The sequence below is a fragment of the Oryctolagus cuniculus genome, chromosome 5, assembly GCF_964237555.1.
Source record: "Oryctolagus cuniculus chromosome 5, mOryCun1.1, whole genome shotgun sequence".
Taxonomy (NCBI): domain Eukaryota; kingdom Metazoa; phylum Chordata; class Mammalia; order Lagomorpha; family Leporidae; genus Oryctolagus; species Oryctolagus cuniculus.
This window is the reverse complement of record NC_091436.1, coordinates 74,788,787-74,807,739: the sequence shown is the minus strand read 5'-3', so window position 1 is coordinate 74,807,739 and position 18,953 is coordinate 74,788,787. Positions and strand designations below refer to the sequence as shown.

The window sequence follows — 18,953 nt, the reverse complement described above, 5'->3', positions numbered from 1 at the left end:
TATTTCAAAAGATCTGTAGTCCTTTCTCTTCCCATCTCTTTTCTTCCTTCTTTTTCCTAAAGTGAATCACCAAAAAAATCTTAAATTTTCATTGTTTATTAATTTTCACTTTGAACTATTCTAGTTTATTACAAAATACTTTTCCTAAGGACAGAACGTAATCTTTATTTTGTACACTAAGAAGTATCTTGCATGAGTAAGAAGTGAGTAACTGTTACTGAGTGACCAAAGTTTCCCATTAATACCTTTTTCTACTGTGTATGGTACATGTGTCCTGGTGAATCATACCTGGTGCCTCTGTCATGTCCTATCTGGCACTAGGTCAGAGAACCACTCCATACAAAGCACCTAAGAAATACTTGCCTAGATCTTCCACAATTCACACACTCCAAATTGCCCAACTACAATTTATTTGTAATATTCTTAGTTTCTTCAGACCTCTCTGCCACCTCAAAACCAAATATAAGAGCTAAACTGTCTAAAGTCCTTGACAAACCAGAAGCTCTAAACAAATATGCTCTTTAGAAATGAAGTATGACATATTTATGTCTCAACTTAAAAACACACCTTTTACAAAGTAGCCCTCTGAATATTTCTTGACTAAATGATTTATCTAATGCATAACTAAAAATCTCTAACTACTGGCCAAAATAAAAACAGCTGATAATATTTGTAGCACCATAATTGCAGCATTGTAAATTGGTGCTTATGAAAAATCTTTCTGGGGTGACACTGTAGCCCAGGGGGTTGAACCACAGCCTGCGATACCAGCATTCCATATGCTTTCCAGTTCCTGTTCCAGTCCCAGGTACTCTGCTTCCAATCCAGGTTCCTGCTAATGTGCCTGGGAAACCAAAGGAACATGGCCCAAGAGTTTGGTTCTCTGTCACCTATTGCAGCCATCTGGGGAGTAAACCAGAGAATGGAAGACCTACCCCCCTCCTCTCTCTGCATTTCTAATAAATAAATAAATCTTAAGAAAAAGAAAAAAAGAAAAGTCTTTCCTACATGTCACTCTTTTCTACATTTTTATGTGGTATAGATAAAATGGGTAAAAATGACTGTATAAGTAGAAAACAAAATGAAGTTAATTGGGTAAAATTTAGTTTAATTATGCTGGCAGTGCATACATCCCCATTTCATATATCAACTTAGAAAGCAAAACAATTTAAATCAAAAATATTAAAATACTCATATATAACACTATAATTAGAAAAACTTTTAGTAATCTCATTTAATGCTTTATTTTTCCAATAAAATACAGAATATGAGGACCAGTCTGAGGTCCCAGAGTTAGATTTGAATTAGGTACAAAAGGATCTTTTCATCACTTTATATCCGACCTCCATTTTCTTTTTTTTTTTTTTTCTTTTTTTTTTTGACAGGCAGAGTGGACAGTGAGAGAGAGAGAGAAAGGTCTTCCTTTTGCCGGTGGTTCACCCTCCAATGGCCGCCATGGCTGGCGCGCTGCGGCCGGCGCTCCGATCTGAAGGCAGGAGCCAAGTGCTTCTCCTGGTCTCCCATGGGGTGCAGGGCCCAAGCACTTGGGCCATCCTCCACTGCCTTCCCGGGCCACAGCAGAGAGCTGGTCTGGAAAAGGGGCAACCGGGAAAGAATCTGGTGCCCCAACCGGGACTAGAACCCAGTGTGCCAGCGCCGCAAGGTGGAGGATTAGCCTATTGAGCCACGGCGCCGGCTCCATTTTCTCTTCATATAATTTGTCCTTATGCCTGTGGTCTGGCTCCTAAAATAAATGCAAATATCCTACTAATGAATACTTGAGGAGATACAGAAAGATTTTAACATGCAAGGTCACAGGTGAACATGAGCAGGTAACAATATTAGCCTATTTCCATGATTTTAAAACCTTGTTAAACATAACTGGAAGAAGTGAAACAACAATGTGAATAAAGGATTCTCTAACTTCAGTGATTCCAATGTCATAAAAGAGAATAAAAGAAATGATGCATACATCTGTATGAAAATCAATCCTGACTTCTTTCTCCCAATCATTATTCCAATGGGGATAAATTTACCCATCTAAACAAAATTTAAATATATATATATTTAAATGATGCAATTTTCTTGGTACCTACCAGTACTATTATAGATGATAAATTCAAAAATAGCATACCAAAGACAAAATACAGTTCATATGCAAATATGGGAAGATTGAACCATGTCTAATCTCTAAGTTAGGCAATATACAACTACTTCTGGGAAATCATAAATATTATAGTTACGCCATCTCAAAAACTCCCAGTTTAATATAATTAATTTGACCCAATATATGGAACATTTTATATTCCGGGGAAAAACTACCATTTATGACAGGGTTCTTTAGAATACAACAAGTTGCATATACTGGGTCAAACATTTCAGAATTCAGAAAAGACAATGATGAGAACATTAAGAATTTGGAGGTATTAAATAGTAACTGTAACTTTGAAAGTATAGAAAATATTTTCTTTCCTTTTTTTTTTTTTTTTTTTTTGCTTGGTCAATAAGTTTATTGTCTTTATCAGAAAAATCTTCATAGAAAATTGTTTGGTTTAGCTCTCAGCAGCCCGCTCCTGAGCTCTGAGGACGCTTGCTTTCTTTTGAGCTACCCGATCTTTCTTCTGGGCAAGGGACATTTTGGGACGGGTCCACCTCTTCTTTTTAACTTCTCAAAAATATGGAATGCTTCACGAATTTGCGTGTCATCCTTGCGCAGGGGCCATGCTAATCTTCTCTGTATCGTTCCAATTTTAGTATATGTGCTGCCGAAGCGAGCACAGAAAATATTTTCATATATACCAGAACATTTACTAGCACTGTTCTGGGAAGCAGAAAGAATACAGGAAATAATTTCTGAATTACAACAGAATTCCTCTTAAGAAACCAAAAGAAAAAACTGTTAACTGTTTATATGTGTGTGTATATGTATAATTTTTTTAAGATTATGACAATAAATAAAACCTTTATACATCCAAAAATAATGTGAAACGCAAATTCCAAATGGGATCAATATATTTGAAACATATGTGATGTATAAAGTTGATGTAAATATATGATCTGCTATGGTAAATTAGCATTAAAAGACAAAATAGGTTTCTTAGTGATAAGTCATCAGGACAATTCCTCTTCTCCCATCCAAGCTAAGCCAGACCCTGCTTAGCTTCTAAGATCAGTATGGCCATGGACTACACTTCCTGTTTTGGGTTACAGGCTTTTCAAAGCTAACATTTTATAAGGTAGTTACTCTTCCCTCATGTGGAACGTGAAGAACTGCTTTCTTCTTTCCTCACTTTTCCTAGAGGCATTCCTTCCTTCCCTCATCATCAGTCTATTTCAATCTGTAACAGGGGAACCTGAGCCAGGTGCAAGACTTTCTTCCCATTGCTTCATTACTGTGTACTGGACCCTCCATCTCCTGAACCCAAAACATGTTTTGTTTTTGGCTGAATCCTTCATTTCCCTAAATGCATACTTCCTCTGGTAGTATATCGCAAAAGTCTTAACGCCAAAATGAAAACAGCAAATTGCACAGTTTAGGCAGCATCCCCAACATAATCACATTTACATGAACTTTTAAAAATGTACAAATACTACATTGATTATGAGAATGGGAATAGAAGGAAAACAGATACCAGAAGAAATGTGGTAAAGTATTTTAATGACACAGTCTGTAATAACAAGACTGTACATAACATGTATAGGTAGCTAAGTATTTATTATTAATGGTATATGTGAAAAATGTCACAAGTTTAAAATTTTTTTAAACTACTATCTACATAAGCACAAGCTTCTCAAGATTTATGTCTCCCTTCTAAAGTCTGCCAACAGTAAGAATGTGACAGAGTGTGACTGACTTACTGATACATAATCACTTGCTTTATTTTTGTGTAGGGGGAATCTCAACTTTTGTCTGTTATTCTATCAATCACAGTGTATTTCATTTATTTGTTTCTATGTCTGTCTCACTACATGTGGGGCACTTGAGAGCAGTGATTTGATTTTATGTATCTTTATTTTTTCCAAGACCAGCACAAAGTCTGCCATAGCAGGTACTCAATAAGAAAATGTTGACTGAAAAATACAGTAATTTCTTTTTCATGTGTAAGTACAAAACTAATATAGCAAAATTGCTAAGCCATAAAAAAATAAGAGGAGAGAGATGAGACCATATGTATTTTATTAAAAGCATAAATAGTATTCAAGAAATAGCATTGAACTGATTCAGAATTGAGCCTGAAAAATCTAATTTAAGGTGGGAAACTATTTTATATTTACTTTTCAGTTTATTCTGAAGCATTTGACATGTATTATCTTCTTTTTTCTTTAAACTGGCTCTTCAATATGTATTATTACACACATTTTTTCAGTTTTGAAAAACTGGGGTTCAAGGAAGTTACATGATTTGTGCAAGATCAAAGTAAAAGAGCAGAGTGAGTATTTAAATTCACATTTGCAACCTTTTGACAAATACATATTTTTTTTTACTATAAGCAAAAGACTATCCCATCTATGATATGACACAAACTAAATGATGAAGTGGAAATAGGCTCTATTGGTTCAAACACTGGATACATCAATAAGTTACAAAACTGTACTATGGTTAAATGAGCTAAGCAATCCTAATTTTCAAGCAACTAGAATCCTGGAACTAAATTAATGTATAGTTCCTAAATGTTCACCGGGTTGAGTAAACAAAGGTTTATTTTTACAGTAAGACACTATGTAACCCTAAACATTTATGTGCTTTTGCCCATGCATATGTACACAGACCTATCTTTGATATCTTTTTCAGTGAAAAAAATGAAGATGTAGAAATTTCAATGGTAGAATCCCACTTTAGTTTCCCCCCCTTTCCTTCAAAATAAAAAGTGATTTAAAAAAAAAAAAAAAAAAGCAGTGTAGATAAAAGGAGAAGCATGGGGCTGGCGCTGTGGCACAGTAGGTTAATTGTCTGCCTGCAGCGCTGCCATCCCATATGGGTTCAGGTTCTAGACCTGGCTGCTCCTCTTCTAATCCAGCTCTCTCCTATGACCTGGGAAAAGCAGCAGAAGATGGCTCAAGTGCTTGGGCCCCTGCACCCACATGGGAGACCTGGAAGATGCTCCTGACTCTTGGCTTCCAATTGGCCCAGATCCAGCTGACGTAGCCTTTTGGGGAGTGAACCTAGAAGAAGTTCCTTGCTCCTGGCTTTGTATTGGCCCAGCTCTGGCTGTGGCAGCCATCTGGGGAGTGAACCAGCGGGTGGAAGACCATTCTCTTTGTCTCTCCCTCTTACTGTCTGTAACTCTGCTTCTCAAATCAATAATCAATAAAATCTTAAAAAAAAAAAAAAAGGAGATGCAACCACAGCTTAGAATATTCTCCAAAGTGTTAATGGTAGTTCCATCTGTGGGAGAGGGTTTAGAAGAATACAATTTGTATGATTTGCATTCTTTGCAAGATACAAGAATTTTGATAATATAAAAGAGAAGCATTAAAAACTCTCTCTAGGGGCCAGTGCCGTGGCACAGTGGTTAAAGCCACCACCTGCTGTGCCAGCATCCCATATGGGTGAGGTTCGAGTCCAGGCTGCCCACTTCCAATCCAGCTCTCAGCTATGGCCTGGGAAAACAGTGGAAGATGGCCCAAGTCCTTGGGCCCCTGCACCCACATGGGAGACCTGAAAGAAGCTCCAGACTCCTGGCTTCGGATTGGCAGATGGCTGTTGCAGCCATCTGGGGAGTAACCAGTGGATGGAACCTCTCTCTCTGCCCCTGCCTCTCTGTAACTCTGCCTTTCAAATAAATAATCTTAAAAAAAAAAACAAAGAAACTCTCTCTAGAGACTTCAAATGCTTTAGAAGTTATATTCAAAATTTTATATTTGATATTAATAGTAAGAAAAAAGCATAAGAAAAACAGTACAAAAAAAATCTTAATTCTGAGAAATAAAAGTGAATTTATTAACCCTTTGATCTGTCATTTTGCCATAGACTCTGGAAGTTTTCTATTTCTAGTCTTTCAACATGCAGAACAGTACGATTTTACTTTAAAAAACAAAATGGAAAATTTTTTGTTAATCTTTCTAGTCTAAGGCTTTCTACTAGTTAAAAATTTGCTTCTACAGGATTCATATGATTAAGTATATACCTATATATTATAAATCTAGAGTATAATTAAATCATGGCTCCAAATCATTTTTTAAATTACATATAATCTGCTATATTTTAAACTAAATCACTTAAAAAAATACCCTCTGAGGTCAGTGTTTAGTGGTTAAGGTGCTCATGTGCCATATCATAATTAGGTTTGATACTACCTTCTGATTCCTAATTCCAGCTATTGCAGACCCTGGAAGGCAGCAGTGATGGCTCAAGTAATTGCATTCCTATCATCCACATGGGAGTCTTGGATTGCAATCCTGGCTCCCGACTTTGGCCTTGTCAGCCCTGGCCACCACAGGCACTTTGGGAATGAATCAGCAGATGGAAGCACCAACTGTCTCTCAAGTACATAAATAAAAAATACCTCCCACTTATAATCAAACAAATTCATTATAATCAAAGCCATATTTACAGTGTTGAGAATGGCATCCCTTGGAGTTGTGCAGCATGCAATGCATAGAGTTCTCCTGACTCATTCACCATAGCTTTGTATCTAGTCATGAAAAATTCAAAACACATTAAGTTTTACAATTAAGAAAGGACCGAGTAAACTATGGTATATCCACACAAAGGAATAATAAGATGACATCAAAAATAATATATATGTCATTGATATGGTAGCTGCTGCTGATACAGTAAGTGGAAAAAAGGGGGCCACTAAACAGCATTTAGTCCCTTTTTGGGTTTTTAAAAAACTTTATGAATAAGAAAAGTATGGAAGGATACAACAATATACCATAATAGTTCTCACAGCATAATGAGACAAGTAATTTTATAAAAACTCAACTACATTTTCTACCTTTAATACTACAAACATAAAATAATAGCTTAATATTGATTTCTTAAAAACTTTTAACTGCAGGATTAACATGAAACAAGATCTTATATCACAGGACTTTGCTAGGCTTTTTTTTAATTATTTGGTTTGTAGGAGAAATATTTTCCTTCCATCCTACTCCCTCCCTAAAAGAGAGATTTATGCAGAATAAACTACATAATCAGGGGTGTTTTTTGCTTTGTATTTTTATCAGGTGCCTTTCAAACTGTGCTAACACTGTGGTTGGTAGTCTGTTGTTTCTGAAGATTAGTTGCTAGTAAAGTGCTGCTATTGGTAAAAATACATAATTGAGAGATCAACCAGCCCAACTGAGACCCCCTGAAAGAACATGATTCCAGAAGGGTACACAGATGGGGTTTCTTGCTCTGGGTAGTATCACTTCATAAATGGATTAACCTTTGTCCCACTAGAAAATTTTAGAGCAACCAATTTCCCCTACATTGGTGTTTTAAAACCAATTTACTAGTAAGTATGCTTTAAAATATCCTTTGTTTTTGCATTCTTCCAATAGCAGCTTTTCACTGCCAAACAGCCCCCGATTTGTGGAAACCAATGGAAGAGGCTTTTTACTTCATTATATTTTCCTGGTTTCCAGGAAAACTGCCAGTAGGAGGCAGCAACGACTGGCTGTGGCAACAGCAGAGGCTCCATTCGGCACAGTAGTTAGCTGCTGGCTTCATTCTTCTGTCATTATATAAGCAAGATGACACTGTTCTCTAATCCAGCCAAAGCTGATAAGTACCATCAACCTGTCACTTCCCACATTTCAAATTCTAACATCACAGCATCAAAGAGTTTTTACATTTCGATTTCTTTTGCTGGCAGCAGCCGGTAGCCTCTCATTCTCCCACGGTGTTCTAATGCTGCATTTGCACACCGGGGTTACTCCCAGACTGAATAGCAGGTCATCCCCTGCTCACTGAGCTCATCTGTGGCCCATGTGCTAGGCAATTTAGATCCAATCAGCCCTTATTTAGCTCAAGAGTAATGAGCAGCATAGTGACACAGACTTAAGCCTGACCCTCAGGACACTGCTCATCAAGCAGTAAAACTGTGACAAAATCATTCATCTTCCACCCGCTGGCAAGAAATAATACTCGCACTCACTGTATTACTTTTCAAGATAAAAAAAAAAAAGTCCTGAATTTTCATGATGTGAGACATTAATTTGCAGAAAGCTGAATTCCCTTAAACCCCCCTGTTGCTATGAGCTCACCAGGGGGAAATAGGCCTTAGGAGACTGAAATGGAATAAAGAAAATTGCTCCAGCTTTCTTTTCATTTTAAATAAGCCTTAAATCTGACAAGAGATATCCTAAAGAGAGAAAAATATATATCTTGTAAGGTAAAGAAGAAACAATTGAAATTAAGAGTTTAAAATGCTAGTTTCACTCCTTGTTTGTTCTCAATTTTGTTAAAATGTAAGTAAATAAAATTCAAAACAGAGTATTTACTCTTTTCCATAAGATGGAGAAAAAGAACTATTTCTTATAAACAATATGGTGGAAAAAGGAAATTCATACCGTAAAACAAAGATGTGCTCCGATGTTTACAACAAAACACATCCCAAGAAAATAGCTCTAGGGTACAAACCAGAAAATGGTGATGATAGCTAGGAGTATATTAAAACCATAATAGATCTACTTTTCCCTCAATTAATGTTACCTTCTGAGGTTTGATTAATCCAAAAATAATTAATTATGGGAATAATTAAGAGATTGATTTTGCTCCCTCACAAGCATATCACATCATTAAAAAAAATGTCAGGTAGCTTATTCTATATTTACTGGAAGGAGATGCTTGCTAAGTACTTCTCTTATATTATCAAAAGTCACCATGTGTATCAGTTTACCTGAGTTTCTTTAGACTGGATCCACTTATTGAAGTCACCATTTCTGTTTTTACCTATTCCATGGTTGGAGAAGAGTGAAGTTTAGCAAACGTGTCACGAATGGGATTTACCAGTCTTCAATATATTTATTATGACAACATGCCTTTGGCTTAAGGAACAGCACTGTGTGGTGCCATGAAAGAGCACAGTAGTGATGTCTTCCTACAAACTCATTGCAGAATTTCATCTAAAGCTTCAAAGATCTGGGAGGTCTAAATATCTATAGTGAACCATGGGGTTCAGACAAGGAACTACCGTGACATAAATAAGATTGGGAAAAGTAGCTTTTGCCTCAAATCAACATTTTTTGATTTATTACCATTTACTAAAGAGAAATATTCCAGTGCTTGGTACAGAAAATAATCATGGCACTTCTATTCCCTAAACAACTGAGCTGATCCATTTTCAAAAGAGTAAAATGCTGTTTTTACCAACTATATTTATTTTGTCCTTGTCCTTTCATCCAGTGTTCTTCATTCTAACATCTGTTTCAGTTTTCTTATTTCCTCTTTTCTTTTCCTCTGAAATCATAAGACATGGAATTTTTGGATTTTATCTCACAAAATCAGATTTTTGCTATTTTCAAACTTCGGTAACAACTGTGAGTCAGAAAAGAAATAATTAAATTATTCATCAGGGTCAGCATTGTGGCATAGTGGGTAAAACTGTGGTCTGCAACCCCAGCAACCCATATGAGCGCCAGTTCATGTACTGGCTTGCTCCACTTCTGATGCAGCTCCCTGCTAATAGCCTGGGGAAGGCCCCTGCTACCTACTTGAGATACCCAGATGGAGCTCATGGCTCCTGACTTCAGCCCAGCTCAGTCCTGGCTGTTGTGGTCACTGGGGAATGAACTAGCAGATGGAAGATTCTCTTTTTCTCTGTCAGTCTGTCTCCCTCACTGAAAAACTTTCAAAATAAATAAATAAGGGCCCAGTGCAGCAGGTAAAGCTGCCACCTGCAGTGCTGGCATCCCATATGGACGCTGGTTCTAGTCCTGGCTGCTCCACTTCCAATCCAGCTCTCTGCTGTAGCCTGGGAAAGCAGTGGAAGATGGCCCAAGTCATCGGGCCCCTGTAACCACTGGGGAGACTTGGAGGAAGCTCCTGGCTCCTGGCTTTGGATCAGCACAGCTCCAGCTGTTGTAGCCAATCAGGGAGTGAACCAGCAGATGGAAGACCTACCTCTCTCTCTCTCTCTGCCTCTCCTTCTCTCTATGTAACTCTTTCCAATAAATAAATCTTAAAAAAAAAAAAAAACTTTAAAAGGCATCCATTTAAAATAAATAAATAAATCTTAAAAAACCTCTATCATCTACTTCTTAAATGTAGGATTAATACTGAAAAAAATCTAAGACTTCATTCACCTCCTACTTTAATTTTAAAATTATTAGGAACTGGGATTAAATAGATCTGAACTAGATTATAACTGGAGATTACAAGACTAGGGAATAGGAAGTACAAAAAATAGATATCTAAAAGGGTTGGGGAAAGATCATGAAAGCTCTAGTATCTTTATTTTATACCTAATATTCTAAATTTCACACAGATAGGTCCTGCTCTGAATCTATTTTCTTAACTGTGCTGGCAAAACTAAGTGTTTTTAATGAGATCTTCAGCCTGAGAAATTTCCTTAGATTGATTTTATCCTTCACTCTATTTTCTCAGTTACTGCTTCCAACTACCGTGCTTCCAACCCAGTTCCAGTACAGATAGTATCTAATTTTAGAACCAGAATTTGTTCCTGTAACCCAACCTTAATGGAGAGGTTCTCAAATTTCTCAAAATCAAGTAAAAGTTCAAAGGCCTACTTGTTCCACCTGCTTTTATGTTCAGTTTTTATGAACAGTTTGATAAAAACTACTTAAGTGGAAAAAATAAAAAATGGTCCAAAACATTGAACTAGAGTAAGAACACCTTTATCTTTCAATAACATCAAAAACCATTCATGTAATTGAGAATGAATCTCCTGTAATTCTTTGAAAGTGCCTTCAGTCCACTGGTGCTTAGGAGGTATAAAGACACAGAGAAGAAATTCATATTATGTATTAAATGCGCATTCTGACAATACAAATACTATTGTCTACTTTCATGTGGATACTGCTGAGTAGGCAGATAAAATGTACGGACAAGGGTAAGTCATCAAGTAAAGCTGATGACTGAAATAGAAAATATGAATTGGTGGGAAAAAAAAACAGTGATGGTTTAAATAAATATCTAAGTTTCTTTCTCTTTTCTGTTTCCTTGGTCCATTTAATGACAGCAGAAATTTAACGCTTTGAAAGGTCAGTATAATTTTATAATGGTGCAGTTGAAATTTGGGAAATGTTAAGTAATTTCCAGACACTGAACCACTGTTAAGTAGAGGAGGGGTGACTTGAACTCAGGTTCACTGACCGTAAAGCTATGTACTTGGTACTACGTTTCAACAGTGTCTTCTATCAGACCTGCCAGGAACTGCTTGAGGAGCAGTGGCAAAAACCGCAACTTACTGTGCACAAAAATCTACTCACTGCAACACTGGTTCCTGTCACATATGATGCTCACTGATTCTCTAACCAGCTCTCCTCTATTACTCTAACTTCTGAAATTATATTTCCTAAACCCCTAAATCTGTCTAAATTGGGTTTTCCTCTTTCTCTGTACTCTGCTAACCCACCTTCATCCCTACAGAGACCAGCACCAAGCATTTCCAAGTTCAAGTTTCGACAATTACTTTCATTCTCTGGATTTAATGCTTTTCTAAGCAGTGTTTCTCACATGATGTCAGTGAATTAGGTGCTATTACAATCATTTTACCAATAAAGAAGTCAGGACTTCCTAAGTTTCCTCCCATAATATTTTAAGCAAACTGTTTTGTACTATTCAAGAACTCATACCTATGTAGCAGAACTAGTTGGAGACTACATAGATGACCCAAATATACATCCCCACATATGAAAAATTAAGTATACAAACTGTTTCATCAGAATACCAAAAAAGTGAATAAGCCCTGCCAAGCTAATACAGTGAGTAGTTTTAGATTACTGCATGGATTTATAAAATATGTAACATAAATACACCATGCAAAATTCAAGCCTGGCAAAAAGCAAATTAGATCAAAATACTAATTTACAGAATATATGTAAATAGTTGAAATATACAACAACATAAAGAAATTTTATCTTTATATACATCATACTTTATACAAAGCTAAAGAAATCTTTTCTTTATATGCTTCATTCTTTATACAAATCTAGGATTTATAATATATTTCCTTAGAGATAGTATGCTTTCATTGAGGCAACCAAAATTGGCATGGCAGATGGATCACTCTTAGTAAACAACAGTTCTCTACTTGATTTTTCAAATAAAAGCTGGTAATGTATTCTTCCACAGAGCATACTCATGTGCTCTCTCTAATTACTAGTATACTGTCCTAAAGTTTCCATCAAATTATATATATGAAAACAGCTGACATTTTGGGCAAACTGAGATCCACAATGTATATATTGTAAAAATCTTATCCAGTTTCAATTTTCTCTATAGTCAACTATTTTTCAATAATTAGAAACTCTAACTATTTCATACTAATAGGATACACAATAGCAAAAGAAAGAGAAAGCTCACAGATTGTCAACAGCATCCTTTCTATTTTTCCTGAAATATCATGTAAATTATTTCATACACAGCAGACCCTCAAGAGAATACAGTTTCTCTTTCCTACCTAGGCAACCTCTAGTTCTCCCACTGAAGGAAGAAAAAAAGAGAAATCTTTGTTTAGAATAAATGATATATTACCAATAAAACTAGTGAGCATAAAATATTTGACAGGAATAATAAACAGTTCTTCTGCACACACACATAACATCCCAAGTGTTAAAAGCAGACATATAACAGAGAGATGATCTTCTGGTCTCATGGGGAGAGAGAAAAAAGATTTAAAAATATATGTATTTTGAAAACATTTTGAAAGCAGGGAAAACAGCCTTAATCTTTTCAGGAGTTGTACTTTATTAGCACACCACATCACACACACCCACAAAAAGTAATAATCCCTTTTGAATTCTTTTTTCTTTTCAACATTTAGTATTTTAGGCAACTTCTCAACTGCCTTCAGACTTCTTTGAAACTGAGCTCTTGTTTAATACAAAATAGATGTCAGTTGATCAATATCCATTTGGCTTAAATTCATAAGTCCACAACCTCCCTTAAGTGGTAGAACAAACAGGTACAAAGCCTGAAAATTTATTGTTTCCTTTTAAACTCCAAATGATATTTGCAGATGCCAAAAGGCATTTTGAAATCATTCACCCTTACATCAGTAAAAATGAAAAAAGGGGATGGGGAGGAGGGAGAATCTCATGAGGCCTTATATGTCAAGTTTTTGCCCAGAGCTAATTTTCATAGCTATGTTATAAAACCCTGAAAATGGAGGTTTATAATGGAAATGCTGACAGACCCTTAACTATAGCAGCATGAATGGATATAATTAAAGAAAAGCTTTTGGCTACACCTAACTCCACAAATGAAAGACTGCCATTTTTATATTAACGTCAAATAACAGAAAGTGAGAAGTAGAAATGTGATTCTAGAAAAGTAACATGAAATGTTAAAGATGACTGCTGAAACTATTTGACATTCAAAGTTTTAAACACAGAGGCTTTTAGTTAACATAACCAAGTCAGTATTTTCATAAGGCTACTTAATCAGCAATAAAGAATGCTCTGGTGAGCCATCAGCTCCAGTTAACAGAAAGTGGCATATGAAGTTATGATTTGTTCCACAGCCTAGAGGGAGCTGCTTCTTCCTTTAATCAGTGATCTTAGTGCCTTCCTACCTGTAATTTCTCTGTCATACAGTTATAAACTATTACCCACCTCAACACACACACACACACACACACACACACACACACACCACATTTATGCAAGGACTGGTAACCTTATTCCCATCTGATTTTGAAAACAGAAGAGATAGCGAAGGCAAAGTATTTCATTTTGTCCCTTGTCAGGAATGCAGCAAGGAATAAATATCATCAATCTATGCAATCCACCTGCCTTACCTAAACTAAAATTCAAAGAATTTAGCTCTGCTCTTAATTTAAAGGGGGGTGGGGAGAGCCTATGCTTTAATTTTTAAAAACTGTCCAAAGTGGTTTTGACCTTTCTAATGTTAGTATTATATAGCATACCTAAATGACTGCTGTGAAAGATCTTCCATGGAGTTCCAGATTTGGGGTTAAGAAATAAAAGGAACACACTTATCTATGATTAAATAATTAAAGGACTTTTCTTGTTTTCTTGCTCTCCTTCTCTTCCTTATTTCTCTGTTTAAGGTAAAGTAATCCTAAATGATCTCTGGAGCTCCTCGCCAAAAGATCTCAAACTAAAAGCTGGTTTGTAATTACAATACCTACCTCGGGATAAAATGAAACTATCCAAGTCACAATTCCTCTTTTTATGTGTATACTATAATCAATCTCACTGAATAATTGTGTGTAAGTTACCATACAAGCTTCAGAAACTAAAAGGACTGCAGTGTCTAAAATGTGACAGCATTTATAAAGATTTGCACCATTCTTATTCATACTCTGACCTCATCCTTCTGTTAAAATGGGTCTATAATTTTGGCAACAGGATTTGTACATGGTTTGAAATTCTTCTACAGCAACTATTTAAAAGCATTGTGGATGTCAGGTCTTTTGGTATGTAGTCATAAATATTGCTTCACTGAATCATACCTTGTAATGACACTTTCACATGTTAAAAAAAGAAGTGGCGATGTGGGAATAGTGAGGTTGTTGGTTATTAGCTTGATCAGTTGACAAAGAAACTCATTATGTGCCTTTCTTGATATGTATATCATATTTGAATAAAATATTTTTAAAGAAAAAAAAAAAATAAAAGCATAGTCTAGGCCAGCACTGTGGTTCATTAGGCTAATCTTCCGCCTGTGGCGCGGGCACCCAGGGTTCTAGTCCTGGTTGGGGCACTGGGTACTAGTCTAGGTTGCTCCTCTCCCATCCAGTCCAGCTCTCTGCTGTGACCCGGGAGGGCAGTGGAGGATGGCCTAAGTGCTTGGGTCCCTGCACACGCATGGGAGACCGAGAGGAAGCACCCGGCTCCTGGCTTCGGATCGGCACAGCACCGACCATGGCGGCCATTAGGGGAGTGAACCATCAGAAAAGGAAGACCTTTCTCTCTCTCTCACTGTGTATAACTCTCTCTCTCTGTCTCTCTCTTTCACTGTCTACCTCTGCCTGTCAAAAAAAAAAAAAAAAAAAAGCAGTCTAGCAGCATGAAACAAAAACAAAACAACACATTTGTGAGAAAAATCAAATGTTATCAACATAAATATCCATGTCCTTTTATCATAGGCTTGTCCTAAAGATCAACAGCAACCCCTTTTCTACTCCCTCCCTCCAGAGCATAGCAACCTAGAAACTCAATTTAGATCCTCTTAAAAGAAAACTCTTAATATGAAAGTAAACTTATTTTCATCTTACATAATCCTACAATCTTGGTTAGCCTTTGTATATCTGTACTTCTGAGTAATGATCTCGCGGATTGAGACACTTTATAGCTTACAAGGTACTAGCAAGCAACATTTTTCCAACATCCCTTAAATAGCTTAGGCTTCAATGCTAAAAGACTTCCACCAAATTGAATTTTAAAAAGCAAGTGACTGTATTATAAGAAGTGAAATTTAGATGATTGATACGATGTTAATAAATCAAGACAAAGTATTGTAAATGAAATGTGATTTACTTGTCTCCACAGCACTCAATGCATTTTTCCAACTAACAAAATTTGGAACTCAGAAAATTATAAAAACAGAGTACATAAAAGTCCCTAAATTATAAAACGCAATTTTTCCATTAGCAAAAAAGAAAACGTAAATGCATTCAAAGGTATATGAATAGTGTTAATAATTTCAGGTTTGCAAAAACTTTGTATATTTCATTCAACTACCTCCAATTTATAAAAAAAATTTATGATTAGTTTCAATTTAGCTATTTATAAACTACTATAAAGATGGTGTAAAAACTCAGCTGTGGCAGTGGGTTAGAAATTCTGAAATTAACTGTGTTATTTTACTAAGTAACAAAAAAGTCCCATGTTTTTCCAGTTCCATCTAAAAATAGGGATGGCAGGGTAATAAAATAAAGAAGCAAATGGTAAATGTTTCAAGAATACAATAATCATTCTGTGTTTCTAGTTACTACTTTTGAAAAATTACCGGGAGTCCCAATTAAGAGCCTCAAGACAAAAGAAGTGAATGAATAAATATGAGAAAAAATAATTTTCTTGCTTCATATTTCCATTTCTCATTCTCCTACTACCAAGCTTCCACTAATGTTTTTAACAAACTTTTGTGTGCTCTTATTTTAGGGTACATTTTTTTTAAGTACACTCCATACAATCATCTAAAAACAAAAATGGTGGCTTTTTCATATATTTTTAGGGACAGAAAAACTGGTACTTTGTTTTCTTTTTAAGAAATTTGGGGCCAGCGCCGTGGCTCAATAGGCTAATCCTCCACCTAGCGGCGCCGGCACACCAGGTTCTAGTCCCAGTCGGGGCACCAGATTCTGTCCCGGTTGCCCCTCTTCCAGGCCAGCTCTCTGCTGTGGCCCAGGAAGGCAGTGGAGGATGGCCCAAGTGCTTGGGCCCTGCATCCCATGGGAGACCAGGAGAAGCACCTGGCTCCTGCCTTCGGATCAGCACGGTGCGCCGGCCGTGGCAGCCATTGGAGGGTGAACCAATGGCAAAAGGAAGACCTTTCTACCTTTCTCTCTGTCTCTCTCACTGTCCACTCTGCCTGTCAAAAAAAAAAAAAAAAGAATTTGGTAATATCGTTCATATTTAAAATACACACACATGACTTAATTCAATGTTAGGAATTAATCAACAGATATACTTCACAGAGATGGATATAACAAGATGTAAAATAAAAATGGGGTTTTTAATAACATAAAATGGTAAGCAATGTAAATATACATCACCGGGACTAATTAAACAAAATTTGGTACATGTACCTAATAAAATACTAAGTAATCATCAAAAAGAACTGGTCTTGGGCCATCCTTGTGGCACAAAGAGTTAGGATGCTGATTATAAGGCCAACATCCCATACTGGAGTGCTGGTTCTAGTCCAGGTTGCTCCGCTACTAATTCAGCTTCCTGCTATGCACCTGGGAAAGCAGCAGAAGATGGCCTAACTACTTGGATCCATGCCACCCATGCGGAAGACTTGGATGGAGTTTCTGGCTCCCAGCTTCAGCCTTGCCCATCCTTGGCTGTTGTTGCTATTTAAGGAATGAACCAGCGATGGAAGATCTCACTCTCTTTCTTTTCCCCTCACCCCACTGTTATTCTGTCTTTGAAATAATAAATACAAATTTAATTTGTTAATAATGAATAAATCTGGTAATGAATAAATTTCCCAAACTTGGAAATTTTACCAAGCTTATTAACTCTGAAAAATAGGTGCTATTTTTATGTGATCTTGGGAGAAAGCAGTCTGTACACTAACTCCAGACCCTGATTTCAAATAAAATCGCATTTCTATACACAACTTTTATACAACTTGCTAACAACACTAAGTAATAGTGTCTAACTTCTAAAGAACATGTACTTTAAAAGTAAAACTGTTATATAAAAAAGACTTAAAGATAATATTAACCATTGTTCTTATCCATCATTAAATTTGGGTTTGAGTATATCCACATATTTTACATACTTGCCTAGTTTAAGTGATTCTATAAGTTTGGCATAGGTGATTGGTGTTGTAATGGTACAGTATGGCTAAAATGTCCCTATGGAAACAAAATTACATATGCTTCAATGAAAGCCACCTCAGGTTCTAGCTCATAGAGTTGTTTAGAATACCCATAACACACTGCTGGATAATAAAAATTTCTGAGAGGCGGTAGGGGAAGGAAAAGTAAGAGACATGGTTCTGGGATTACATAAGAGCTAATGAGTTTACTTTTGCTCCTTATTTGAATATAAGCTTTCTTTTGAAGAGCTATTGTTTGAAAGAAGTTTGAAAACTACTGATTTATGCCCTTGTAGCTCTTCCTTCTACATTTAGATTTCATAAGCATGTCAAAGGAAAAATTTTAAATAAAATCAATATAGATGATATAAAATAAACTAGTAAATATAGCACAATGCAGGAAAACATACCTGATTCTGGCCAGAATAGCTTGTAGAAAGTTCAACACAGTCCTAAGTTCAGGTTCCCGACAAGCTCGCAGAAGCATACTAAATCCATCATTGAGCAGTTTCTCATGAGAAGGATACAAGGAGTAGCTGGTTTCAAACACTTCTTGAACACCATCAATGTAGATGGAAAGCAAAGACCACAGAGCCTGTCTCTGTGCCATTTCATCCTTCTGAGATACCAGGAATTCCTTTGCTTTTTCCCGGAAAGCACACGAAAGTTTCTCAGCCAAAACAGCAATGTCCAGATTGTTCTGGGCATACATCAAGAGGAAGGCCATCTGACCTTTCCAAATGAGGGCCCTGTGAGATGTTGTAAAGGCAGGCTTCAGGAAATTAAGGAGATCTAAAACATGACTTGCTACATCTTCAACCTCTGCCACAGCTGCTAATAGCAGAAAAAGGTTGAAAAAATTTTGCAAACCAACTTCAGTTAATTCTTCCATTCTTTTTTGATGGAATTTAGAATATATTCTGTGAAACATAAAAAATTGCTTTAATAGAATGGTTTTCTTAAAAAAAAAAAAAACCCCTACCTTTTAAAATAAATTTCATTCAATACTCTAGACATATTAAAATATAAAATACATAAAGTGTATAAAATTTTAGCTAATTTTAATATTGCTTTGTCATTTTTTCTGTTTAGAAAACAAACTCACACAATAGCCCTACTTTTCAGGTTTCTCAATGTTTCAGCAAATCATCTCTAGGTGAATCAAAGAATCAAGGGTCTCTCCCCAAAGAGCAGAAGAAATTTTTTTTCATAGGGTACAGAGCATTCTCTTAGAGTCGCTCATCACCTTTTCCCCCCTTATTTTTATCAACAAACAGGAAAGGATGTATAATCTTTTATGTACAGTTAGACATGTTTTTAT

General features: G+C 36.3%; 1 protein-coding gene and 1 non-coding gene across 2 annotated transcripts in view; both read right to left on the bottom strand.

The window, feature by feature from the left end:
* Positions 1-18,953, bottom strand: part of MMS22L (MMS22 like, DNA repair protein) — a gene marked incomplete in the record, with an annotated part of 119,895 nt that overhangs the window by 61,462 nt on the left and 39,480 nt on the right. Inside the window, 1 exon segment of the mRNA XM_070073760.1 lies at positions 18,043-18,552. Coding sequence (XP_069929861.1) covers positions 18,043-18,552 — 510 coding nt within the window.
* Positions 2,672-2,778, bottom strand: LOC127493308 (U6 spliceosomal RNA). Its single transcript, XR_007923367.1, has one exon. It is a non-coding gene; the product is annotated as a U6 spliceosomal RNA (small nuclear RNA).